The 27,664-nt window shown below is 63.1% G+C and overlaps 1 protein-coding gene across 1 annotated transcript in view; it reads right to left on the bottom strand.

Annotated features, from left to right (window-relative positions):
- The window catches only part of LOC144952250 (ras-related GTP-binding protein A), a 50,637-nt gene that overhangs the window by 16,134 nt on the left and 6,839 nt on the right, over positions 1-27,664 (bottom strand). The window contains exons 3-4 of the mRNA XM_078882682.1: positions 4,576-4,642; positions 221-443 (exon numbers count right to left, since the gene is read on the bottom strand). Coding sequence (XP_078738808.1) covers positions 221-443; positions 4,576-4,642 — 290 coding nt within the window. The remainder of the gene's footprint in view (positions 1-220; positions 444-4,575; positions 4,643-27,664) is intronic.

The following is a 27,664-nucleotide window of genomic DNA, read 5'->3' as shown; positions in this document are numbered from 1 at the left end:
CGTCTCCCCCCCCCCCCCCCCCGCGTCTCCCCCCCCCCCCCCGCGTCTCCCCCCCCCCCCCCCCGCGTCTCCCCCCCCCCCCGCGTCTCCCCCCCCCCCGCGTCTCCCCCCACCCGCGTCTCCCCACCCCCCCGCGTCTCCCCCCCCCGCGTCTCCCCCCCCCCCCGCGTCTCCCCCCCCCCCCCGCGTCTCCCACCCCCCACCCCCGGCGTGTGCTCACCAGCTCCCGCTGGTCCTCCTGCACGAGGTCCATCTTGTGCACGAGGCAGAAGACGCGCGCCTCGGGCGAGTTCTGCAGGATGGCCTCCAGGCAGGACTGGTAGTAGTGCATGTCCTTGTCCAGCTCGCGGCTCTCCACGTCAAACACGTAGATCAGCACCTCCACCGAGCGGAAGATGCTGTCCCGCTGACTAGCAAAGTAGTTCTCCATGAAGGTGTCCTGCCTGGTGGCCACGGCGAGGAGCAGAGGGGTAGGGTCGGGTGGCGAGGGGAGCGTGACGAGTTTCAAGTGTGTGGCGGGGGTGTGTGTGGCGGGGGTGTGTGTGACAGGGTGAGTGTGTGGCAGGGTAAGTGACAGGGTAAGTGTGTGACAGGGTAAGTGTGTGGCAGGGTGTGTGGCAGGGTGAGTGTGTGGCTGGGTAAGTGTGTGGCAGGGTGTGTGTGTGGCAGGGTGAGTGTGTGGCAGGGTAAGTGTGTGGCAGGGTAAGTGTGTGGCAGGGTGAGTGTGTGGCAGGGTAAGTGTGTGGCAGGGTAAGTGACAGGGTAAGTGTGTGGCAGGGTAAGTGTGTGACAGGGGAAGTGTGTGACAGGGTGAGTGTGTGACAGGGTGTGTGGCAGGGTAAGTGTGTGACAGGGTAAGTGTGTGACAGGGTGAGTGTGTGACAGGGTGAGTGTGTGGCAGGGTGAGTGTGTGGCAGGGTGAGTGTGTGGCAGGGTAAGTGTGTGACAGGGTGAGTGTGTGACAGGGTGAGTGTGTGGCAGGGTGAGTGTGTGGCAGGGTAAGTGTGTGGCAGGGTGAGTGTGTGACAGGGTGAGTGTGTGACAGGGTAAGTGTGTGGCGGGGGAAGTGTGTGGCAGGGTAAGTGTGTGGCAGGGTGTGTGGCAGGGTGTGTGGCAGGGTAAGTGTGTGACAGGGTAAGTGTGTGACAGGGTGAGTGTGTGACAGGGTGAGTGTGTGACAGGGTGAGTGTGTGGGTGTGTGACAGGGTGTGTGACAGGGTGAGTGTGTGACAGGGTGAGTGTGTGGCAGGGTAAGTGTGTGGCAGGGTAAGTGTGTGGCAGGGTAAGTGTGTGGCAGGGTGAGTGTGTGGCAGGGTAAGTGTGTGACAGGGTGAGTGTGTGACAGGGTGAGTGTGTGGCAGGGTAAGTGTGTGACAGGGTAAGTGTGTGGCAGGGTAAGTGTGTGGCAGGGTGAGTGTGTGGCAGGGTAAGTGTGTGGCAGGGTAAGTGTGTGACAGGGTAAGTGTGTGGCAGGGTAAGTGTGTGGCAGGGTAAGTGTGTGGCAGGGTAAGTGTGTGGCAGGGTGTGTGACAGGGTGAGTGTGTGACAGGGTGAGTGTGTGACAGGGTAAGTGTGTGGCAGGGTAAGTGTGTGGCAGGGTAAGTGTGTGACAGGGTGTGTGACAGGGTAAGTGTGTGATAGGGTGAGTGTGTGACAGGGTGAGTGTGTGACAGGGTAAGTGTGTGACAGGGTGAGTGTGTGACAGGGTAAGTGTGTGACAGGGTGAGTGTGTGACAGGGTGAGTGTGTGGCAGGGTGAGTGTGTGACAGGGTGAGTGTGTGACAGGGTAAGTGTGTGACAGGGTGAGTGTGTGACAGGGTGAGTGTGTGACAGGGTGAGTGTGTGACAGGGTGAGTGTGTGGCAGGGTGAGTGTGTGATAGGGTAAGTGTGTGACAGGGTGTGTGACAGGGTGAGTGTGTGCCAGGGTGAGTGTGTGACAGGGTAAGTGTGTGGCAGGGTGAGTGTGTGACAGGGTAAGTGTGTGGCAGGGTGAGTGTGTGGCAGAGTAAGTGTGTGGCAGGGTAAGTGTGTGACAGGGTGAGTGTGTGACAGGGTGAGTGTGTGACAGGGTGAGTGTGTGACAGGGTGAGTGACAGGGTAAGTGTGTGGCAGGGTGAGTGTGTGACAGGGTAAGTGTGTGGCAGGGTAAGTGTGTGGCAGGGTAAGTGTGTGGCAGGGTGTGTGACAGGGTGAGTGTGTGACAGGGTAAGTGTGTGGCAGGGTGTGTGGCAGGGTAAGTGTGTGACAGGGTAAGTGTGTGGCAGGGTAAGTGTGTGGCAGGGTAAGTGTGTGGCAGGGTAAGTGTGTGACAGGGTGAGTGTGTGGCAGGGTAAGTGTGTGGCAGGGTGTGTGACAGGGTGAGTGTGTGACAGGGTGAGTGTGTGACAGGGTGAGTGTGTGACAGGGTGAGTGTGTGACAGGGTGAGTGTGTGACAGGGTGAGTGTGTGACAGGGTGAGTGTGTGACAGGGTAAGTGTGTGACAGGGTGAGTGTGTGGCAGGGTAAGTGTGTGGCAGGGTGTGTGACAGGGTGAGTGTGTGACAGGGTAAGTGTGTGACAGGGTAAGTGTGTGACAGGTTGAGTGTGTGACAGGGTAAGTGTGTGGCAGGGTGTGTGACAGGGTAAGTGTGTGACAGGGTGAGTGTGTGACAGGGTGAGTGTGTGACAGGGTGAGTGTGTGACAGGGTAAGTGTGTGACAGGGGAAGTGTGTGGCAGGGTAAGTGTGTGACAGGGTGAGTGTGTGACAGGGTAAGTGTGTGACAGGGTGAGTGTGTGACAGGGTAAGTGTGTGGCAGGGTGTGTGGCAGGGTAAGTGTGTGGCAGGGTAAGTGTGTGGCAGGGTAAGTGTGTGGCAGGGTGAGTGTGTGACAGGGTGAGTGTGTGACAGGGTGAGTGTGTGGCAGGGTGAGTGTGTGATAGGGTAAGTGTGTGACAGGGTGTGTGACAGGGTGAGTGTGTGACAGGGTAAGTGTGTGGCAGGGTGAGTGTGTGACAGGGTAAGTGTGTGGCAGGGTGAGTGTGTGACAGGGTAAGTGTGTGGCAGGGTGAGTGTGTGGCAGAGTAAGTGTGTGGCAGGGTAAGTGTGTGACAGGGTGAGTGTGTGACAGGGTGAGTGTGTGACAGGGTGAGTGTGTGACAGGGTGAGTGTGTGGCAGGGTGTGTGACAGGGTAAGTGTGTGGCAGGGTGAGTGTGTGACAGGGTAAGTGTGTGGCAGGGTAAGTGTGTGGCAGGGTGTGTGACAGGGTGAGTGTGTGACAGGGTAAGTGTGTGGCAGGGTGTGTGACAGGGTAAGTGTGTGGCAGGGTAAGTGTGTGACAGGGTAAGTGTGTGGCAGGGTAAGTGTGTGGCAGGGTAAGTGTGTGACAGGGTGAGTGTGTGGCAGGGTAAGTGTGTGGCAGGGTGTGTGACAGGGTGAGTGTGTGACAGGGTGAGTGTGTGACAGGGTGAGTGTGTGGCAGGGTGTGTGACAGGGTGAGTGTGTGACAGGGTAAGTGTGTGACAGGGTAAGTGTGTGACAGGGTGAGTGTGTGACAGGGTAAGTGTGTGGCAGGGTGTGTGACAGGGTAAGTGTGTGACAGGGTGAGTGTGTGACAGGGTGAGTGTGTGACAGGGTGAGTGTGTGACAGGGTAAGTGTGTGACAGGGGAAGTGTGTGACAGGGGAAGTGTGTGGCAGGGTAAGTGTGTGACAGGGTGAGTGTGTGACAGGGTAAGTGTGTGAAAGGGTGAGTGTGTGGCAGGGTGTGTGGCAGGGTAAGTGTGTGGCAGGGTAAGTGTGTGGCAGGGTAAGTGTGTGGCAGGGTAAGTGTGTGGCAGGGTAAGTGTGTGGCAGGGTGTGTGACAGGGTGTGTGACAGGGTAAGTGTATGACAGGGTAAGTGTGTGACAGGGTAAGTGTGTGGCAGGGTAAGTGTGTGGCAGGGTAAGTGTGTGGCAGGGTAAGTGTGTGGCAGGGTAAGTGTGTGGCAGGGTGTGTGACAGGGTAAGTGTGTGACAGGGTAAGTGTGTGGCAGGGTAAGTGTGTGACAGGGTGTGTGACAGGGTGAGTGTGTGACAGGGTGAGTGTGTGGCAGGGTAAGTGGGTGGCAGGGTAAGTGTGTGACAGGGTGTGTGACAGGGTGAGTGTGTGACAGGGTGAGTGTGTGACAGGGTGAGTGTGTGACAGGGTAAGTGTGTGGCAGGGTGTGTGGCAGGGTAAGTGTGTGACAGGGGAAGTGTGTGGCAGGGTGAGTGTGTGGCAGGGTAAGTGTGCGACAGGGGAAGTGTGTGGCAGGGTGAGTGTGTGGCAGGGTAAGTGTGTGGCAGGGTGAGTGTGTGACAGGGGAAGTGTGTGGCAGGGTAAGTGTGCGACGAAGAGGCGAGCGAGTGCGACGATGTGAGCGAGGCCAAGTGTGACGAGGTGGTGAGTGAGGTGGTGAGTGAGGTGGTGAGTGACGTGGTGAGTGAGAGGTGGTTAGTGAGTGCGAGGTGGTGAGTGTGACGAGGTGGTGAGTGACGTCGTGAGTGCGAGGTGGTTCTTGTGATGACGAGGTGGTTCATGTGGCGATTGTGAGGAGGTGGGCGAGTGAGCCTCACCCGCCGCAGTCCCACAGGTTGAGGACCAGGTTGCCGAGGAATCTCACGTGGGAGTGTTCAACATCGACTACACGCACAGTCACACGCACAGTCACACGCACAGTCACACGCACAGTCACACGCACAGTCACACGCACAGTCACACGCACAGTCACACGCACAGTCACACGCACAGTCACACGCAGTCACACAAAGGTCCCCCGTACAGCCTTTAACAGCCTGTCGAGGCAAGTCAGTCACGCGCACTCAGTCACGCGCACTCAGTCACGCGCACTCAGTCTCGCGCACTCAGTCTCGCGCACTCAGTCTCGCGCACTCAGTCTCGCGCACTCAGTCACGCGCACTCAGTCACGCGCACTCAGTCACGCGCACTCAGTCACGCGCACTCAGTCACGCGCACTCAGTCTCGCGCACTCGGTCACGCGCACCCGGTCACGCGCACCCGGTCACGCGCACTCGGTCACGCGCACTCGGTCACGCGCACTCGGTCACGCGCACTAAGTCTCGCGCACTCAGTCACGCGCACTCAGTCACGCGCACTCAGTCACGCGCACTCAGTCTCGCGCACTCAGTCACGCGCACTCAGTCACGCGCACTCAGTCTCGCGCACTCAGTCTCGCGCACTCAGTCTCGCGCACTCAGTCACGCGCACTCAGTCACGCGCACTCAGTCACGCGCACTCAGTCACGCGCACTCAGTCACGCGCACTCAGTCACGCGCACTCAGTCACGCGCACTCAGTCACGCGCACTCAGTCACGCGCACTCAGTCTCGCGCACTCAGTCTCGCGCACTCAGTCTCACGCACTCAGTCACGCGCACTCAGTCTCGCGCACTCAGTCACGCGCACTCAGTCTCGCGCGCTCAGTCTCGCGCGCTCAGTCTCGCGCGCTCAGTCACGCGCACTCAGTCTCGCGCACTCAGTCTCGCGCACTCAGTCACGCGCACTCAGTCACGCGCACTCAGTCACTCGCACTCAGTCACGCGCACTCAGTCACGCGCGCTCAGTCACGCGCGCTCAGTCTCGCGCGCTCAGTCTCGCGCGCTCAGTCTCGCGCGCTCAGTCTCGCGCGCTCAGTCTCGCGCGCTCAGTCTCACGCGCTCAGTCTCACGCGCTCAGTCTCACGCGCTCAGTCTCACGCGCTCAGTCTCACGCGCTCAGTCTCACGCGCTCAGTCTCACGCGCTCAGTCTCACGCGCTCAGTCTCACGCGCTCAGTCTCACGCGCTCAGTCTCACGCGCTCAGTCTCACGCGCTCAGTCTCACGCGCTCAGTCTCACGCGCTCAGTCTCACGCGCTCAGTCTCACGCGCTCAGTCTCACGCGCTCAGTCTCACGCGCTCAGTCTCACGCGCTCAGTCTCACGCGCTCAGTCTCACGCGCTCAGTCTCACGCGCTCAGTCTCGCGCGCTCAGTCTCGCGCGCTCAGTCTCGCGCACTCAGTCTCGCGCACTCAGTCTCGCGCACTCAGTCTCGCGCACTCAGTCTCGCGCACTCAGTCACGCGCACTCAGTCTCGCGCACTCAGTCTCGCGCACTCAGTCACTCGCACTCAGTCACTCGCACTCAGTCACGCGCACTCAGTCACTCGCACTCAGTCTCGCGCACTCAGTCACGCGCACTCAGTCTCGCGCACTCAGTCTCGCGCACTCAGTCTCGCGCACTCAGTCACTCGCACTCAGTCACTCGCACTCAGTCACGCGCACTCAGTCACTCGCACTCAGTCTCACGCACTCAGTCTCGCGCACTCAGTCTCGCGCACTCAGTCTCGCGCACTCAGTCTCGCGCACTCAGTCTCGCGCACTCAGTCTCGCGCACTCAGTCACGCGCACTCAGTCACGCGCACTCAGTCTCGCGCACTCAGTCACTCGCACTCAGTCTCGCGCACTCAGTCACTCGCACTCAGTCACTCGCACTCAGTCTCGCGCACTCAGTCACGCGCACTCAGTCACGCGCACTCAGTCACGCGCACTCAGTCACTCGCACTCAGTCACTCGCACTCAGTCTCGCGCACTCAGTCTCGCGCACTCAGTCTCACGCACTCAGTCTCGCGCACTCGGTCTCGCGCACTCGGTCTCGCGCACTCGGTCTCGCGCACTCGGTCACGCGCACTCAGTCTCGCGCACTCAGTCACGCGCACTCAGTCTCGCGCACTCAGTCTCACGCACTCAGTCTCGCGCACTCAGTCACGCGCACTCAGTCTCGCGCACTCAGTCTCACGCACTCAGTCTCGCGCACTCAGTCACGCGCACTCAGTCTCGCGCACTCAGTCTCGCGCACTCAGTCTCGCGCACTCAGTCTCGCGCACTCAGTCTCGCGCACTCCGTCACGCGCACTCGGTCTCGCGCACTCAGTCTCGCGCACTCAGTCTCGCGCACTCAGTCACGCGCACTCAGTCACGCGCACTCAGTCACGTGCACTCAGTCTCGCGCACTCAGTCTCGCGCACTCAGTCTCGCGCACTCAGTCTCGCGCACTCAGTCTCGCGCACTCAGTCACGCGCACTCAGTCACGCGCACTCAGTCTCGCGCACTCAGTCTCGCGCACTCAGTCACGCGCACTCAGTCACGCGCACTCAGTCTCGCGCGCTCAGTCTCGCGCGCTCAGTCTCGCGCACTCAGTCTCGCGCACTCAGTCTCGCGCACTCAGTCACGCGCACTCAGTCTCGCGCGCTCAGTCTCGCGCGCTCAGTCTCGCGCGCTCAGTCTCGCGCACTCAGTCACGCGCACTCAGTCTCGCGCACTCAGTCTCGCGCACTCAGTCTCGCGCGCTCAGTCTCGCGCGCTCAGTCACGCGCACTCAGTCTCGCGCACTCGGTCTCGCACACTCAGTCTCACGCGCTCAGTCTCACGCGCTCAGTCTCGCGCACTCGGTCTCGCGCACTCGGTCACGCGCACTCAGTCTCGCGCACTCGGTCTCACGCACTCAGTCTCGCGCACTCAGTCTCGCGCACTCAGTCTCGCGCACTCAGTCTCACGCACTCAGTCTCGCGCACTCAGTCTCGCGCACTCAGTCTCGCGCACTCAGTCTCACGCGCTCAGTCTCACGCGCTCAGTCTCGCGCACTCAGTCACGCGCACTCAGTCTCGCGCACTCGGTCTCGCGCACTCAGTCTCACGCGCTCAGTCTCACGCGCTCAGTCTCGCGCACTCAGTCTCACGCACTCAGTCTCGCGCACTCAGTCTCACGCACTCAGTCTCGCGCACTCAGTCACGCGCACTCAGTCACGCGCACTCAGTCTCACGCACTCAGTCTCGCGCACTCAGTCACGCGCACTCAGTCTCGCGCACTCAGTCTCGCGCACTCAGTCTCGCGCACTCAGTCTCGCGCACTCAGTCTCGCGCACTCAGTCTCGCGCACTCAGTCACGCGCACTCAGTCACGCGCACTCAGTCTCGCGCACTCAGTCTCGCGCACTCAGTCTCGCGCACTCAGTCTCGCGCACTCAGTCTCGCGCACTCAGTCTCGCGCACTCAGTCACGCGCACTCAGTCACGCGCACTCAGTCTCGCGCACTCAGTCTCGCGCACTCAGTCACGCGCGCTCAGTCACGCGCGCTCAGTCTCGCGCGCTCAGTCTCGCGCGCTCAGTCTCGCGCACTCAGTCTCGCGCACTCAGTCTCGCGCACTCAGTCACGCGCACTCAGTCACGCGCACTCAGTCTCGCGCACTCAGTCTCGCGCACTCAGTCTCGCGCACTCAGTCTCGCGCGCTCAGTCTCGCGCACTCAGTCACGCGCACTCAGTCTCGCGCACTCAGTCTCGCGCACTCAGTCTCGCGCGCTCAGTCACGCGCACTCAGTCTCGCGCACTCGGTCTCGCGCACTCAGTCTCACGCGCTCAGTCTCACGCGCTCAGTCTCGCGCACTCGGTCTCGCGCACTCGGTCACGCGCACTCAGTCTCGCGCACTCGGTCTCACGCACTCAGTCTCGCGCACTCAGTCTCGCGCACTCAGTCTCGCGCACTCAGTCTCGCGCACTCAGTCTCGCGCACTCAGTCTCGCGCACTCAGTCACGCGCACTCAGTCTCACGCGCTCAGTCTCACGCGCTCAGTCTCGCGCACTCAGTCTCGCGCACTCAGTCACGCGCACTCAGTCTCGCGCACTCGGTCTCGCGCACTCAGTCTCGCGCACTCAGTCTCGCGCACTCAGTCTCGCGCACTCAGTCTCGCGCACTCAGTCACGCGCACTCAGTCACGCGCACTCAGTCTCGCGCACTCAGTCTCGCGCGCTCAGTCTCGCGCACTCAGTCTCGCGCACTCAGTCACGCGCACTCAGTCTCACGCACTCAGTCTCACGCACTCAGTCTCGCGCACTCAGTCTCGCGCACTCAGTCTCACGCACTCAGTCTCGCGCGCTCAGTCTCGCGCACTCAGTCACGCGCACTCAGTCTCGCGCACTCGGTCTCGCGCACTCAGTCTCACGCGCTCAGTCTCACGCGCTCAGTCTCGCGCACTCAGTCTCACGCACTCAGTCTCACGCGCTCAGTCTCGCGCACTCAGTCTCGCGCACTCAGTCTCACGCACTCAGTCTCGCGCACTCAGTCTCACGCACTCAGTCTCGCGCACTCAGTCTCGCGCACTCAGTCTCGCGCACTCAGTCTCACGCACTCAGTCTCGCGCACTCAGTCTCGCGCACTCAGTCTCGCGCACTCGGTCTCGCGCACTCGGTCTCGCGCACTCAGTCTCGCGCGCTCAGTCTCGCGCACTCAGTCTCGCGCACTCAGTCACGCGCACTCGGTCTCGCGCACTCGGTCTCGCGCACTCGGTCTCGCGCACTCGGTCTCGCGCACTCAGTCTCACGCACTCAGTCTCGCGCACTCAGTCTCGCGCACTCAGTCACGCGCACTCGGTCTCGCGCACTCGGTCTCGCGCACTCGGTCTCGCGCACTCGGTCTCGCGCACTCAGTCTCGCGCACTCAGTCTCGCGCACTCAGTCTCGCGCACTCAGTCACGCGCACTCGGTCTCGCGCACTCGGTCTCGCGCGCTCAGTCTCGCGCGCTCAGTCTCGCGCACTCAGTCTCGCGCACTCAGTCTCGCGCACTCAGTCTCGCGCACTCGGTCTCGCGCACTCAGTCACGCGCACTCAGTCTCACGCACTCAGTCTCGCGCACTCAGTCACGCGCACTCGGTCACGCGCACTCAGTCGCGCGCACTCAGTCTCGCGCACTCAGTCACGCGCACTCAGTCTCGCGCACTCAGTCTCGCGCACTCAGTCTCGCGCACTCAGTCACGCGCACTCAGTCACGCGCACTCAGTCACGCGCACTCAGTCACGCGCACTCAGTCACGCGCACTCAGTCTCGCGCACTCGGTCACGCGCACTCAGTCACGCGCACTCAGTCTCGCGCACTCAGTCTCGCGCGCTCAGTCTCGCGCGCTCAGTCTCGCGCGCTCAGTCACGCGCGCTCAGTCACGCGCACTCAGTCTCGCGCACTCAGTCACGCGCACTCAGTCACGCGCACTCAGTCTCGCGCACTCAGTCTCGCGCACTCAGTCTCGCGCACTCAGTCACGCGCACTCAGTCTCGCGCACTCAGTCACGCGCACTCAGTCTCGCGCACTCAGTCACGCGCACTCAGTCACGCGCACTCAGTCACGCGCACTCAGTCTCGCGCACTCAGTCTCGCGCACTCAGTCTCGCGCACTCAGTCTCGCGCACTCAGTCACGCGCACTCAGTCACGCGCACTCGGTCACGCGCACATCGGTCACGCGCACTCAGTCTCGCGCACTCAGTCTCGCGCACTCAGTCTCGCGCACTCAGTCTCGCGCACCTCGGTCTCGCGCACTCGGTCACGCGCACTCAGTCTCGCGCACTCAGTCACGCGCACTCAGTCACGCGCACTCAGTCACGCGCACTCAGTCTCGCGCGCTCAGTCTCGCGCACTCAGTCACGCGCACTCAGTCACGCGCACTCAGTCACGCGCACTCAGTCTCGCGCGCTCAGTCTCGCGCGCTCAGTCTCACGCACTCAGTCAGGCGCACTCAGTCACGCGCACTCAGTCTCGCGCGCTCAGTCTCACGCACTCAGTCACGCGCACTCAGTCACGCGCACTCAGTCTCGCGCACTCAGTCTCACGCACTCAGTCACGCGCACTCAGTCTCGCGCACTCAGTCTCACGCACTCAGTCACGCGCACTCAGTCACGCGCGCTCAGTCTCGCGCGCTCAGTCTCACGCACTCAGTCACGCGCACTCAGTCACGCGCACTCAGTCTCGCGCGCTCAGTCTCGCGCGCTCAGTCTCACGCACTCAGTCACGCGCACTCAGTCACGCGCACTCAGTCTCGCGCGCTCAGTCTCACGCACTCAGTCACGCGCACTCAGTCACGCGCACTCAGTCTCGCGCACTCAGTCACGCGCACTCAGTCACGCGCACTCAGTCACGCGCACTCAGTCTCGCGCGCTCAGTCTCGCGCGCTCAGTCTCACGCACTCAGTCTCACGCACTCAGTCTCGCGCACTCAGTCACGCGCGCTCAGTCTCACGCACTCAGTCTCACGCACTCAGTCTCGCGCACTCAGTCACGCGCACTCAGTCTCGCGCGCTCAGTCTCGCGCGCTCAGTCTCACGCACTCAGTCACGCGCGCTCAGTCTCGCGCGCTCAGTCTCACGCACTCAGTCTCACGCACTCAGTCTCGCGCGCTCAGTCTCGCGCGCTCAGTCTCGCGCGCTCAGTCTCACGCACTCAGTCTCACGCACTCAGTCTCACGCACTCAGTCTCACGCACTCAGTCTCACGCACTCAGTCTCGCGCACTCAGTCTCGCGCACTCAGTCTCGCGCACTCAGTCACGCGCACTCAGTCTCGCGCACTCAGTCTCGCGCACTCAGTCTCGCGCACTCAGTCTCACGCACTCAGTCTCACGCACTCAGTCTCACGCACTCAGTCTCACGCACTCAGTCTCACGCACTCAGTCTCACGCACTCAGTCTCACGCACTCAGTCTCACGCACTCAGTCTCACGCACTCAGTCTCGCGCACTCAGTCTCGCGCACTCAGTCTCGCGCACTCAGTCTCGCGCACTCAGTCTCGCGCACTCAGTCTCGCGCGCTCAGTCTCGCGCGCTCAGTCTCGCGCGCTCAGTCTCGCGCGCTCAGTCTCACGCGCTCAGTCTCACGCACTCAGTCTCACGCACTCAGTCTCACGCACTCAGTCTCACGCACTCAGTCTCACGCACTCAGTCTCACGCACTCAGTCTCACGCACTCAGTCTCACGCGCTCAGTCTCACGCGCTCAGTCTCGCGCGCTCAGTCTCACGCGCTCAGTCTCGCGCGCTCAGTCTCACGCACTCAGTCTCACGCACTCAGTCTCGCGCACTCAGTCTCGCGCACTCAGTCTCGCGCACTCAGTCTCACGCACTCAGTCTCACGCGCTCAGTCTCGCGCGCTCAGTCTCACGCACTCAGTCTCGCGCACTCAGTCTCGCGCGCTCAGTCTCGCGCGCTCAGTCTCGCGCGCTCAGTCTCACGCACTCAGTCTCACGCACTCAGTCTCACGCACTCAGTCTCACGCACTCAGTCTCACGCACTCAGTCTCGCGCACTCAGTCACGCGCACTCAGTCTCGCGCACTCAGTCTCGCGCACTCAGTCTCGCGCACTCAGTCTCACGCACTCAGTCTCACGCACTCAGTCTCACGCACTCAGTCTCACGCACTCAGTCTCACGCACTCAGTCTCACGCACTCAGTCTCACGCACTCAGTCTCACGCACTCAGTCTCACGCACTCAGTCTCACGCACTCAGTCTCACGCACTCAGTCTCGCGCACTCAGTCTCGCGCACTCAGTCTCGCGCACTCAGTCTCGCGCACTCAGTCTCGCGCACTCAGTCTCGCGCGCTCAGTCTCACGCGCTCAGTCTCACGCACTCAGTCTCACGCACTCAGTCTCACGCACTCAGTCTCACGCACTCAGTCTCACGCACTCAGTCTCACGCACTCAGTCTCACGCACTCAGTCTCACGCACTCAGTCTCACGCACTCAGTCTCACGCACTCAGTCTCGCGCGCTCAGTCTCACGCACTCAGTCTCGCGCGCTCAGTCTCACGCACTCAGTCTCACGCACTCAGTCTCACGCACTCAGTCTCGCGCACTCAGTCTCGCGCACTCAGTCTCACGCACTCAGTCTCACGCACTCAGTCTCACGCACTCAGTCTCACGCACTCAGTCTCGCGCACTCAGTCTCACGCACTCAGTCTCGCGCGCTCAGTCTCACGCACTCAGTCACGCGCACTCAGTCTCGCGCGCTCAGTCTCACGCACTCAGTCACGCGCACTCAGTCTCGCGCGCTCAGTCTCACGCACTCAGTCTCGCGCGCTCAGTCTCGCGCGCTCAGTCTCGCGCGCTCAGTCTCACGCACTCAGTCTCACGCACTCAGTCTCGCGCACTCAGTCTCGCGCACTCAGTCTCGCGCACTCAGTCTCGCGCGCTCAGTCTCACGCACTCAGTCTCGCGCGCTCAGTCTCACGCACTCAGTCTCGCGCACTCAGTCACGCGCGCTCAGTCTCGCGCGCTCAGTCTCGCGCACTCAGTCTCGCGCACTCAGTCACGCGCACTCAGTCTCGCGCACTCAGTCTCACGCACTCAGTCTCGCGCACTCAGTCTCGCGCACTCAGTCTCGCGCACTCAGTCTCACGCACTCAGTCTCGCGCACTCAGTCTCACGCACTCAGTCTCGCGCACTCAGTCTCACGCACTCAGTCACGCGCACTCAGTCACGCGCACTCAGTCTCGCGCACTCAGTCTCGCGCACTCAGTCTCGCGCACTCAGTCTCGCGCACTCAGTCACGCGCACTCAGTCTCGCGCACTCAGTCTCGCGCACTCAGTCTCGCGCACTCAGTCTCGCGCACTCAGTCTCGCGCACTCAGTCTCGCGCACTCAGTCTCGCGCACTCGGTCTCGCGCACTCGGTCTCGCGCACTCAGTCTCACGCACTCAGTCTCGCGCACTCAGTCTCGCGCACTCAGTCTCGCGCACTCAGTCTCGCGCACTCAGTCTCACGCACTCGGTCTCACGCACTCGGTCTCGCGCACTCGGTCTCGCGCACTCAGTCTCACGCACTCAGTCACGCGCACTCAGTCACGCGCACTCAGTCTCGCGCGCTCAGTCACGCGCACTCAGTCACGCGCACTCAGTCTCGCGCACTCAGTCTCGCGCACTCAGTCTCGCGCGCTCAGTCACGCGCACTCAGTCTCACGCACTCAGTCTCGCGCACTCAGTCTCGCGCACTCAGTCTCGCGCACTCAGTCTCGCGCGCTCAGTCACGCGCGCTCAGTCACTCGCACTCAGTCACTCGCACTCAGTCTCGCGCACTCAGTCTCGCGCACTCAGTCTCACGCACTCAGTCTCGCGCACTCGGTCTCGCGCACTCGGTCTCACGCACTCGGTCTCGCGCACTCGGTCACGCGCACTCAGTCTCGCGCACTCAGTCACGCGCACTCAGTCTCGCGCACTCAGTCTCACGCACTCAGTCTCGCGCACTCAGTCACGCGCACTCAGTCTCGCGCACTCAGTCTCACGCACTCAGTCTCGCGCACTCAGTCACGCGCACTCAGTCTCGCGCACTCAGTCTCACGCACTCAGTCTCGCGCACTCGGTCTCGCGCACTCGGTCTCACGCACTCGGTCTCGCGCACTCGGTCACGCGCACTCAGTCTCGCGCACTCAGTCACGCGCACTCAGTCTCGCGCACTCAGTCTCACGCACTCAGTCTCGCGCACTCAGTCACGCGCACTCAGTCTCGCGCACTCAGTCTCACGCACTCAGTCTCGCGCACTCAGTCTCGCGCACTCAGTCTCGCGCACTCAGTCTCACGCACTCAGTCTCGCGCACTCGGTCTCGCGCACTCGGTCTCACGCACTCGGTCTCGCGCACTCGGTCACGCGCACTCAGTCTCGCGCACTCAGTCACGCGCACTCAGTCTCGCGCACTCAGTCTCACGCACTCAGTCTCGCGCACTCAGTCACGCGCACTCAGTCTCGCGCACTCAGTCTCACGCACTCAGTCTCGCGCACTCAGTCACGCGCACTCAGTCTCGCGCACTCAGTCTCGCGCACTCAGTCTCGCGCACTCAGTCTCGCGCACTCAGTCTCGCGCACTCCGTCACGCGCACTCGGTCTCGCGCACTCAGTCTCGCGCACTCAGTCTCGCGCACTCAGTCACGCGCACTCAGTCACGCGCACTCAGTCACGTGCACTCAGTCTCGCGCACTCAGTCTCGCGCACTCAGTCTCGCGCACTCAGTCTCGCGCACTCAGTCTCGCGCACTCAGTCACGCGCACTCAGTCACGCGCACTCAGTCTCGCGCACTCAGTCTCGCGCACTCAGTCACGCGCACTCAGTCACGCGCACTCAGTCTCGCGCGCTCAGTCTCGCGCGCTCAGTCTCGCGCACTCAGTCTCGCGCACTCAGTCTCGCGCACTCAGTCACGCGCACTCAGTCTCGCGCGCTCAGTCTCGCGCGCTCAGTCTCGCGCGCTCAGTCTCGCGCACTCAGTCACGCGCACTCAGTCTCGCGCACTCAGTCTCGCGCACTCAGTCTCGCGCACTCAGTCTCGCGCGCTCAGTCACGCGCACTCAGTCTCGCGCACTCGGTCTCGCACACTCAGTCTCACGCGCTCAGTCTCACGCGCTCAGTCTCGCGCACTCGGTCTCGCGCACTCGGTCACGCGCACTCAGTCTCGCGCACTCGGTCTCACGCACTCAGTCTCGCGCACTCAGTCTCGCGCACTCAGTCTCGCGCACTCAGTCTCACGCACTCAGTCTCGCGCACTCAGTCTCGCGCACTCAGTCTCGCGCACTCAGTCTCACGCGCTCAGTCTCACGCGCTCAGTCTCGCGCACTCAGTCACGCGCACTCAGTCTCGCGCACTCGGTCTCGCGCACTCAGTCTCACGCGCTCAGTCTCACGCGCTCAGTCTCGCGCACTCAGTCTCACGCACTCAGTCTCGCGCACTCAGTCTCACGCACTCAGTCTCGCGCACTCAGTCACGCGCACTCAGTCACGCGCACTCAGTCTCACGCACTCAGTCTCGCGCACTCAGTCACGCGCACTCAGTCTCGCGCACTCAGTCTCGCGCACTCAGTCTCGCGCACTCAGTCTCGCGCACTCAGTCTCGCGCACTCAGTCACGCGCACTCAGTCACGCGCACTCAGTCTCGCGCACTCAGTCTCGCGCACTCAGTCTCGCGCACTCAGTCTCGCGCACTCAGTCTCGCGCACTCAGTCTCGCGCACTCAGTCACGCGCACTCAGTCACGCGCACTCAGTCTCGCGCACTCAGTCTCGCGCACTCAGTCACGCGCGCTCAGTCACGCGCGCTCAGTCTCGCGCGCTCAGTCTCGCGCGCTCAGTCTCGCGCACTCAGTCTCGCGCACTCAGTCTCGCGCACTCAGTCACGCGCACTCAGTCACGCGCACTCAGTCTCGCGCACTCAGTCTCGCGCACTCAGTCTCGCGCGCTCAGTCTCGCGCACTCAGTCACGCGCACTCAGTCTCGCGCACTCAGTCTCGCGCACTCAGTCTCGCGCGCTCAGTCACGCGCACTCAGTCTCGCGCACTCGGTCTCGCGCGCTCAGTCTCACGCGCTCAGTCTCACGCGCTCAGTCTCGCGCACTCGGTCTCGCGCACTCGGTCACGCGCACTCAGTCTCGCGCACTCGGTCTCACGCACTCAGTCTCGCGCACTCAGTCTCGCGCACTCAGTCTCGCGCACTCAGTCTCGCGCACTCAGTCTCGCGCACTCAGTCTCGCGCACTCAGTCACGCGCACTCAGTCTCACGCGCTCAGTCTCACGCGCTCAGTCTCGCGCACTCAGTCTCGCGCACTCAGTCACGCGCACTCAGTCTCGCGCACTCGGTCTCGCGCACTCAGTCTCGCGCACTCAGTCTCGCGCACTCAGTCTCGCGCACTCAGTCTCGCGCACTCAGTCACGCGCACTCAGTCACGCGCACTCAGTCTCGCGCACTCAGTCTCGCGCGCTCAGTCTCGCGCACTCAGTCTCGCGCACTCAGTCACGCGCACTCAGTCTCACGCACTCAGTCTCACGCACTCAGTCTCGCGCACTCAGTCTCGCGCACTCAGTCTCACGCACTCAGTCTCGCGCGCTCAGTCTCGCGCACTCAGTCACGCGCACTCAGTCTCGCGCACTCGGTCTCGCGCACTCAGTCTCACGCGCTCAGTCTCACGCGCTCAGTCTCGCGCACTCAGTCTCACGCACTCAGTCTCACGCGCTCAGTCTCGCGCACTCAGTCTCGCGCACTCAGTCTCACGCACTCAGTCTCGCGCACTCAGTCTCACGCACTCAGTCTCGCGCACTCAGTCTCGCGCACTCAGTCTCGCGCACTCAGTCTCACGCACTCAGTCTCGCGCACTCAGTCTCGCGCACTCAGTCTCGCGCACTCGGTCTCGCGCACTCGGTCTCGCGCACTCAGTCTCGCGCGCTCAGTCTCGCGCACTCAGTCTCGCGCACTCAGTCACGCGCACTCGGTCTCGCGCACTCGGTCTCGCGCACTCGGTCTCGCGCACTCGGTCTCGCGCACTCAGTCTCACGCACTCAGTCTCGCGCACTCAGTCTCGCGCACTCAGTCACGCGCACTCGGTCTCGCGCACTCGGTCTCGCGCACTCGGTCTCGCGCACTCGGTCTCGCGCACTCAGTCTCGCGCACTCAGTCTCGCGCACTCAGTCTCGCGCACTCAGTCACGCGCACTCGGTCTCGCGCACTCGGTCTCGCGCGCTCAGTCTCGCGCGCTCAGTCTCGCGCACTCAGTCTCGCGCACTCAGTCTCGCGCACTCAGTCTCGCGCACTCGGTCTCGCGCACTCAGTCACGCGCACTCAGTCTCACGCACTCAGTCTCGCGCACTCAGTCACGCGCACTCGGTCACGCGCACTCAGTCGCGCGCACTCAGTCTCGCGCACTCAGTCACGCGCACTCAGTCTCGCGCACTCAGTCTCGCGCACTCAGTCTCGCGCACTCAGTCACGCGCACTCAGTCACGCGCACTCAGTCACGCGCACTCAGTCACGCGCACTCAGTCACGCGCACTCAGTCTCGCGCACTCGGTCACGCGCACTCAGTCACGCGCACTCAGTCTCGCGCACTCAGTCTCGCGCGCTCAGTCTCGCGCGCTCAGTCTCGCGCGCTCAGTCACGCGCGCTCAGTCACGCGCACTCAGTCTCGCGCACTCAGTCACGCGCACTCAGTCACGCGCACTCAGTCTCGCGCACTCAGTCTCGCGCACTCAGTCTCGCGCACTCAGTCACGCGCACTCAGTCTCGCGCACTCAGTCACGCGCACTCAGTCTCGCGCACTCAGTCACGCGCACTCAGTCACGCGCACTCAGTCACGCGCACTCAGTCTCGCGCACTCAGTCTCGCGCACTCAGTCTCGCGCACTCAGTCTCGCGCACTCAGTCACGCGCACTCAGTCACGCGCACTCGGTCACGCGCACTCGGTCACGCGCACTCAGTCTCGCGCACTCAGTCTCGCGCACTCAGTCTCGCGCACTCAGTCTCGCGCACTCGGTCTCGCGCACTCGGTCACGCGCACTCAGTCTCGCGCACTCAGTCACGCGCACTCAGTCACGCGCACTCAGTCACGCGCACTCAGTCTCGCGCGCTCAGTCTCGCGCACTCAGTCACGCGCACTCAGTCACGCGCACTCAGTCACGCGCACTCAGTCTCGCGCGCTCAGTCTCGCGCGCTCAGTCTCACGCACTCAGTCAGGCGCACTCAGTCACGCGCACTCAGTCTCGCGCGCTCAGTCTCACGCACTCAGTCACGCGCACTCAGTCACGCGCACTCAGTCTCGCGCACTCAGTCTCACGCACTCAGTCACGCGCACTCAGTCTCGCGCACTCAGTCTCACGCACTCAGTCACGCGCACTCAGTCACGCGCGCTCAGTCTCGCGCGCTCAGTCTCACGCACTCAGTCACGCGCACTCAGTCACGCGCACTCAGTCTCGCGCGCTCAGTCTCGCGCGCTCAGTCTCACGCACTCAGTCACGCGCACTCAGTCACGCGCACTCAGTCTCGCGCGCTCAGTCTCACGCACTCAGTCACGCGCACTCAGTCACGCGCACTCAGTCTCGCGCACTCAGTCACGCGCACTCAGTCACGCGCACTCAGTCTCGCGCGCTCAGTCTCGCGCGCTCAGTCTCACGCACTCAGTCTCACGCACTCAGTCTCGCGCACTCAGTCACGCGCGCTCAGTCTCACGCACTCAGTCTCACGCACTCAGTCTCGCGCACTCAGTCACGCGCACTCAGTCTCGCGCGCTCAGTCTCGCGCGCTCAGTCTCACGCACTCAGTCACGCGCGCTCAGTCTCGCGCGCTCAGTCTCACGCACTCAGTCTCACGCACTCAGTCTCGCGCGCTCAGTCTCGCGCGCTCAGTCTCGCGCGCTCAGTCTCACGCACTCAGTCTCACGCACTCAGTCTCACGCACTCAGTCTCACGCACTCAGTCTCACGCACTCAGTCTCGCGCACTCAGTCTCGCGCACTCAGTCTCGCGCACTCAGTCACGCGCACTCAGTCTCGCGCACTCAGTCTCGCGCACTCAGTCTCGCGCACTCAGTCTCACGCACTCAGTCTCACGCACTCAGTCTCACGCACTCAGTCTCACGCACTCAGTCTCACGCACTCAGTCTCACGCACTCAGTCTCACGCACTCAGTCTCACGCACTCAGTCTCGCGCACTCAGTCTCGCGCACTCAGTCTCGCGCACTCAGTCTCGCGCACTCAGTCTCGCGCACTCAGTCTCGCGCACTCAGTCTCGCGCGCTCAGTCTCGCGCGCTCAGTCTCGCGCGCTCAGTCTCGCGCGCTCAGTCTCACGCGCTCAGTCTCACGCACTCAGTCTCACGCACTCAGTCTCACGCACTCAGTCTCACGCACTCAGTCTCACGCACTCAGTCTCACGCACTCAGTCTCACGCACTCAGTCTCACGCGCTCAGTCTCACGCGCTCAGTCTCGCGCGCTCAGTCTCACGCGCTCAGTCTCGCGCGCTCAGTCTCACGCACTCAGTCTCACGCACTCAGTCTCGCGCACTCAGTCTCGCGCACTCAGTCTCGCGCACTCAGTCTCACGCACTCAGTCTCACGCGCTCAGTCTCGCGCGCTCAGTCTCACGCACTCAGTCTCGCGCACTCAGTCTCGCGCGCTCAGTCTCGCGCGCTCAGTCTCGCGCGCTCAGTCTCACGCACTCAGTCTCACGCACTCAGTCTCACGCACTCAGTCTCACGCACTCAGTCTCACGCACTCAGTCTCGCGCACTCAGTCACGCGCACTCAGTCTCGCGCACTCAGTCTCGCGCACTCAGTCTCGCGCACTCAGTCTCACGCACTCAGTCTCACGCACTCAGTCTCACGCACTCAGTCTCACGCACTCAGTCTCACGCACTCAGTCTCACGCACTCAGTCTCACGCACTCAGTCTCACGCACTCAGTCTCACGCACTCAGTCTCACGCACTCAGTCTCACGCACTCAGTCTCACGCACTCAGTCTCGCGCACTCAGTCTCGCGCACTCAGTCTCGCGCACTCAGTCTCGCGCACTCAGTCTCGCGCACTCAGTCTCGCGCGCTCAGTCTCACGCGCTCAGTCTCACGCACTCAGTCTCACGCACTCAGTCTCACGCACTCAGTCTCACGCACTCAGTCTCACGCACTCAGTCTCACGCACTCAGTCTCACGCACTCAGTCTCACGCACTCAGTCTCACGCACTCAGTCTCACGCACTCAGTCTCGCGCGCTCAGTCTCACGCACTCAGTCTCGCGCGCTCAGTCTCACGCACTCAGTCTCACGCACTCAGTCTCACGCACTCAGTCTCGCGCACTCAGTCTCGCGCACTCAGTCTCACGCACTCAGTCTCACGCACTCAGTCTCACGCACTCAGTCTCACGCACTCAGTCTCGCGCACTCAGTCTCACGCACTCAGTCTCGCGCGCTCAGTCTCACGCACTCAGTCACGCGCACTCAGTCTCGCGCGCTCAGTCTCACGCACTCAGTCACGCGCACTCAGTCTCGCGCGCTCAGTCTCACGCACTCAGTCTCGCGCGCTCAGTCTCGCGCGCTCAGTCTCGCGCGCTCAGTCTCACGCACTCAGTCTCACGCACTCAGTCTCGCGCACTCAGTCTCGCGCACTCAGTCTCGCGCACTCAGTCTCGCGCGCTCAGTCTCACGCACTCAGTCTCGCGCGCTCAGTCTCACGCACTCAGTCTCGCGCACTCAGTCACGCGCGCTCAGTCTCGCGCGCTCAGTCTCGCGCACTCAGTCTCGCGCACTCAGTCACGCGCACTCAGTCTCGCGCACTCAGTCTCACGCACTCAGTCTCGCGCACTCAGTCTCGCGCACTCAGTCTCGCGCACTCAGTCTCACGCACTCAGTCTCGCGCACTCAGTCTCACGCACTCAGTCTCGCGCACTCAGTCTCACGCACTCAGTCACGCGCACTCAGTCACGCGCACTCAGTCTCGCGCACTCAGTCTCGCGCACTCAGTCTCGCGCACTCAGTCTCGCGCACTCAGTCACGCGCACTCAGTCTCGCGCACTCAGTCTCGCGCACTCAGTCTCGCGCACTCAGTCTCGCGCACTCAGTCTCGCGCACTCAGTCTCGCGCACTCGGTCTCGCGCACTCGGTCTCGCGCACTCGGTCTCGCGCACTCAGTCTCACGCACTCAGTCTCGCGCACTCAGTCTCGCGCACTCAGTCTCGCGCACTCAGTCTCGCGCACTCAGTCTCACGCACTCGGTCTCACGCACTCGGTCTCGCGCACTCGGTCTCGCGCACTCAGTCTCACGCACTCAGTCACGCGCACTCAGTCACGCGCACTCAGTCTCGCGCGCTCAGTCACGCGCACTCAGTCACGCGCACTCAGTCTCGCGCACTCAGTCTCGCGCACTCAGTCTCGCGCGCTCAGTCACGCGCACTCAGTCTCACGCACTCAGTCTCGCGCACTCAGTCTCGCGCACTCAGTCTCGCGCACTCAGTCTCGCGCGCTCAGTCACGCGCACTCAGTCTCACGCACTCAGTCTCGCGCACTCAGTCTCACGCACTCAGTCTCACGCACTCAGTCTCACGCACTCAGTCTCGCGCACTCAGTCTCACGCGCTCAGTCTCGCGCGCTCAGTCTCACGCACTCAGTCACGCGCACTCAGTCTCGCGCGCTCAGTCTCACGCACTCAGTCTCGCGCGCTCAGTCTCGCGCGCTCAGTCTCGCGCGCTCAGTCTCACGCACTCAGTCTCACGCACTCAGTCTCGCGCGCTCAGTCTCGCGCGCTCAGTCTCGCGCGCTCAGTCTCACGCACTCAGTCACGCGCGCTCAGTCTCGCGCGCTCAGTCTCGCGCGCTCAGTCTCACGCACTCAGTCACGCGCGCTCAGTCTCGCGCGCTCAGTCTCACGCACTCAGTCTCACGCACTCAGTCTCGCGCGCTCAGTCTCGCGCGCTCAGTCTCGCGCGCTCAGTCTCACGCACTCAGTCTCACGCACTCAGTCTCACGCACTCAGTCTCACGCACTCAGTCTCGCGCACTCAGTCACGCGCACTCAGTCTCGCGCACTCAGTCTCGCGCACTCAGTCTCGCGCACTCAGTCTCGCGCACTCAGTCTCACGCACTCAGTCTCACGCACTCAGTCTCACGCACTCAGTCTCACGCACTCAGTCTCACGCACTCAGTCTCACGCACTCAGTCTCACGCACTCAGTCTCACGCACTCAGTCTCACGCACTCAGTCTCACGCACTCAGTCTCACGCACTCAGTCTCGCGCACTCAGTCTCGCGCACTCAGTCTCGCGCACTCAGTCTCGCGCACTCAGTCTCGCGCACTCAGTCTCGCGCACTCAGTCTCGCGCGCTCAGTCTCGCGCGCTCAGTCTCGCGCGCTCAGTCTCACGCGCTCAGTCTCACGCACTCAGTCTCACGCACTCAGTCTCACGCACTCAGTCTCACGCACTCAGTCTCACGCACTCAGTCTCACGCACTCAGTCTCGCGCGCTCAGTCTCACGCACTCAGTCTCGCGCGCTCAGTCTCACGCACTCAGTCTCGCGCGCTCAGTCTCACGCACTCAGTCTCACGCACTCAGTCTCACGCACTCAGTCTCGCGCACTCAGTCTCGCGCACTCAGTCTCACGCACTCAGTCTCACGCACTCAGTCTCACGCACTCAGTCTCACGCACTCAGTCTCGCGCACTCAGTCTCACGCACTCAGTCTCGCGCGCTCAGTCTCACGCACTCAGTCACGCGCACTCAGTCTCGCGCGCTCAGTCTCATGCACTCAGTCTCGCGCGCTCAGTCTCGCGCGCTCAGTCTCGCGCGCTCAGTCTCACGCACTCAGTCTCACGCACTCAGTCTCGCGCACTCAGTCTCGCGCACTCAGTCTCGCGCACTCAGTCTCGCGCGCTCAGTCTCACGCACTCAGTCTCGCGCGCTCAGTCTCACGCACTCAGTCTCGCGCACTCAGTCACGCGCGCTCAGTCTCGCGCGCTCAGTCTCGCGCACTCAGTCTCGCGCACTCAGTCACGCGCACTCAGTCTCGCGCACTCAGTCTCGCGCACTCAGTCTCGCGCACTCAGTCTCGCGCACTCAGTCTCGCGCACTCAGTCTCGCGCACTCAGTCTCGCGCACTCAGTCTCGCGCACTCAGTCTCGCGCACTCAGTCTCACGCACTCAGTCTCGCGCACTCAGTCTCACGCACTCAGTCACGCGCACTCAGTCTCGCGCACTCAGTCTCGCGCACTCAGTCTCGCGCACTCAGTCTCGCGCACTCAGTCACGCGCACTCAGTCACGCGCACTCAGTCTCGCGCGCTCAGTCACGCGCACTCAGTCACGCGCACTCAGTCTCGCGCACTCAGTCTCGCGCACTCAGTCTCGCGCGCTCAGTCACGCGCACTCAGTCTCACGCACTCAGTCTCGCGCACTCAGTCTCGCGCACTCAGTCTCGCGCACTCAGTCTCGCGCGCTCAGTCACGCGCACTCAGTCTCACGCACTCAGTCTCGCGCACTCAGTCTCACGCACTCAGTCTCACGCACTCAGTCTCACGCACTCAGTCTCGCGCACTCAGTCTCGCGCACTCAGTCTCACGCGCTCAGTCTCGCGCGCTCAGTCTCACGCACTCAGTCACGCGCACTCAGTCTCGCGCGCTCAGTCTCACGCACTCAGTCTCGCGCGCTCAGTCTCGCGCGCTCAGTCTCGCGCGCTCAGTCTCACGCACTCAGTCTCGCGCGCTCAGTCTCGCGCGCTCAGTCTCGCGCGCTCAGTCTCGCGCGCTCAGTCTCACGCACTCAGTCACGCGCACTCAGTCTCGCGCGCTCAGTCACGCGCACTCAGTCTCACGCACTCAGTCTCGCGCACTCAGTCTCGCGCACTCAGTCTCGCGCACTCAGTCTCGCGCACTCAGTCTCGCGCACTCAGTCTCGCGCACTCAGTCTCGCGCACTCAGTCTCGCGCACTCAGTCTCGCGCACTCAGTCTCGCGCACTCGGTCTCGCGCACTCGGTCTCGCGCACTCAGTCTCGCGCACTCAGTCTCGCGCACTCAGTCTCGCGCACTCAGTCTCGCGCACTCAGTCTCACGCACTCGGTCTCGCGCACTCGGTCTCGCGCACTCAGTCTCACGCACTCAGTCACGCGCACTCAGTCACGCGCACTCAGTCTCGCGCGCTCAGTCACGCGCACTCAGTCACGCGCACTCAGTCTCGCGCACTCAGTCTCGCGCGCTCAGTCTCGCGCGCTCAGTCACGCGCACTCAGTCTCACGCACTCAGTCTCGCGCACTCAGTCTCGCGCACTCAGTCTCGCGCGCTCAGTCTCGCGCGCTCAGTCACGCGCACTCAGTCTCACGCACTCAGTCTCGCGCACTCAGTCTCACGCACTCAGTCTCACGCACTCAGTCTCGCGCGCTCAGTCTCACGCGCTCAGTCTCGCGCGCTCAGTCTCACGCACTCAGTCACGCGCACTCAGTCTCGCGCGCTCAGTCTCACGCGCTCAGTCTCGCGCGCTCAGTCTCGCGCGCTCAGTCTCGCGCGCTCAGTCTCACGCACTCAGTCTCACGCACTCAGTCTCGCGCGCTCAGTCTCACGCGCTCAGTCTCGCGCGCTCAGTCTCGCGCACTCAGTCTCGCGCGCTCAGTCACGCGCGCTCAGTCTCGCGCGCTCAGTCTCGCGCACTCAGTCACGCGCACTCAGTCTCGCGCACTCAGTCTCGCGCACTCAGTCTCGCGCACTCAGTCTCGCGCACTCAGTCTCGCGCACTCAGTCTCGCGCACTCAGTCTCGCGCACTCAGTCTCGCGCACTCAGTCTCGCGCACTCAGTCTCGCGCACTCAGTCTCGCGCACTCAGTCTCGCGCACTCAGTCTCGCGCACTCAGTCTCGCGCACTCAGTCACGCGCACTCAGTCACGCGCACTCAGTCACGCGCACTCAGTCTCGCGCACTCAGTCTCGCGCACTCAGTCTCGCGCACTCAGTCTCGCGCACTCAGTCTCGCGCACTCAGTCACGCGCACTCAGTCTCGCGCACTCAGTCTCGCGCACTCAGTCTCGCGCACTCAGTCTCGCGCACTCAGTCTCGCGCACTCAGTCTCGCGCACTCAGTCTCGCGCACTCAGTCTCGCGCACTCAGTCTCGCGCACTCGGTCTCGCGCACTCAGTCTCACGCACTCAGTCTCGCGCACTCAGTCTCGCGCACTCAGTCTCGCGCACTCAGTCTCACGCACTCGGTCTCGCGCACTCGGTCTCGCGCACTCAGTCTCACGCACTCAGTCACGCGCACTCAGTCACGCGCACTCAGTCTCGCGCGCTCAGTCACGCGCACTCAGTCACGCGCACTCAGTCACGCGCACTCAGTCTCGCGCACTCAGTCTCGCGCACTCAGTCTCGCGCGCTCAGTCACGCGCACTCAGTCTCACGCACTCAGTCTCGCGCACTCAGTCTCGCGCACTCAGTCTCGCGCACTCAGTCTCGCGCGCTCAGTCACGCGCACTCAGTCTCACGCACTCAGTCTCGCGCACTCAGTCTCGCGCACTCAGTCTCGCGCACTCAGTCTCGCGCGCTCAGTCACGCGCACTCAGTCTCGCGCGCTCAGTCTCGCGCGCTCAGTCACGCGCACTCAGTCACGCGCACTCAGTCTCACGCACTCAGTCTCGCGCACTCAGTCACGCGCACTCAGTCACGCGCACTCAGTCTCACGCGCTCAGTCTCGCGCGCTCAGTCACGCGCACTCAGTCTCACGCACTCAGTCTCGCGCACTCAGTCTCGCGCACTCAGTCTCGCGCACTCAGTCTCGCGCACTCAGTCTCGCGCACTCAGTCTCGCGCACTCAGTCTCGCGCACTCAGTCTCACGCACTCAGTCACGCGCACTCAGTCTCGCGCGCTCAGTCACGCGCACTCAGTCTCACGCACTCAGTCTCACGCACTCAGTCTCGCGCGCTCAGTCACGCGCGCTCAGTCTCACGCACTCAGTCTCGCGCACTCAGTCTCGCGCACTCAGTCTCACGCACTCAGTCACGCGCACTCAGTCTCACGCACTCAGTCTCGCGCACTCAGTCTCTCGCACTCAGTCTCGCGCGCTCAGTCTCACGCACTCAGTCACGCGCACTCAGTCACGCGCACTCAGTCTCCCGCACTCAGTCTCGCGCGCTCAGTCTCACGCACTCAGTCACGCGCACTCAGTCACGCGCACTCAGTCTCACGCACTCAGTCTCGCGCGCTCAGTCTCGCGCACTCAGTCTCGCGCACTCAGTCTCGCGCACTCAGTCTCACGCACTCAGTCTCACGCACTCAGTCTCACGCACTCAGTCTCGCGCACTCAGTCTCGCGCACTCAGTCTCGCGCACTCAGTCTCACGCACTCAGTCTCGCGCGCTCAGTCTCACGCACTCAGTCTCACGCACTCAGTCTCACGCACTCAGTCTCACGCACTCAGTCTCGCGCACTCAGTCTCACGCACTCAGTCTCGCGCACTCAGTCTCGCGCACTCAGTCTCACGCGCTCAGTCTCGCGCGCTCAGTCTCACGCACTCAGTCTCACGCACTCAGTCTCACGCACTCAGTCTCGCGCACTCAGTCTCGCGCGCTCAGTCTCACGCACTCAGTCTCACGCACTCAGTCTCGCGCACTCAGTCTCGCGCACTCAGTCTCGCGCGCTCAGTCTCACGCACTCAGTCTCACGCACTCAGTCTCACGCACTCAGTCTCGCGCACTCAGTCTCGCGCACTCAGTCTCACGCACTCAGTCTCGCGCACTCAGTCTCGCGCACTCAGTCTCACGCACTCAGTCTCACGCACTCAGTCTCGCGCACTCAGTCTCGCGCACTCGGTCTCACGCACTCGGTCTCACGCACTCAGTCTCACGCACTCAGTCTCGCGCACTCAGTCTCACGCACTCAGTCTCACGCACTCAGTCTCGCGCACTCAGTCTCGCGCACTCAGTCTCACGCACTCAGTCTCGCGCGCTCAGTCTCACGCACTCAGTCTCACGCACTCAGTCTCACGCACTCAGTCTCGCGCGCTCAGTTTCACGCACTCAGTCTCGCGCGCTCAGTCTCACGCACTCAGTCTCGCGCGCTCAGTCTCGCGCGCTCAGTCTCACGCACTCAGTCTCGCGCGCTCAGTCTCGCGCGCTCAGTCTCACGCACTCAGTCTCACGCACTCAGTCTCACGCACTCAGTCTCACGCACTCAGTCTCACGCACTCAGTCTCGCGCACTCAGTCTCGCGCGCTCAGTCTCGCGCGCTCAGTCTCACGCACTCAGTCTCGCGCACTCAGTCTCGCGCACTCAGTCACGCGCACTCAGTCTCACGCACTCAGTCTCGCGCACTCAGTCACGCGCACTCAGTCTCACGCACTCAGTCTCACGCACTCAGTCTCACGCACTCAGTCTCACGCACTCAGTCTCGCGCACTCAGTCACGCGCACTCAGTCTCACGCACTCAGTCTCACGCACTCAGTCTCACGCACTCAGTCACGCGCACTCAGTCTCACGCACTCAGTCTCACGCACTCAGTCTCACGCACTCAGTCTCGCGCACTCAGTCACGCGCACTCAGTCTCACGCACTCAGTCTCACGCACTCAGTCTCGCGCACTCAGTCTCGCGCACTCAGTCTCACGCACTCAGTCTCACGCACTCAGTCT

Source organism: Lampetra fluviatilis, chromosome 66, assembly GCF_964198595.1.
Source record: "Lampetra fluviatilis chromosome 66, kcLamFluv1.1, whole genome shotgun sequence".
NCBI lineage: Eukaryota > Metazoa > Chordata > Hyperoartia > Petromyzontiformes > Petromyzontidae > Lampetra > Lampetra fluviatilis.
The sequence above is the reverse complement of the archived record's forward strand: the minus strand, read 5'-3'. Positions and strand labels throughout refer to the sequence as shown.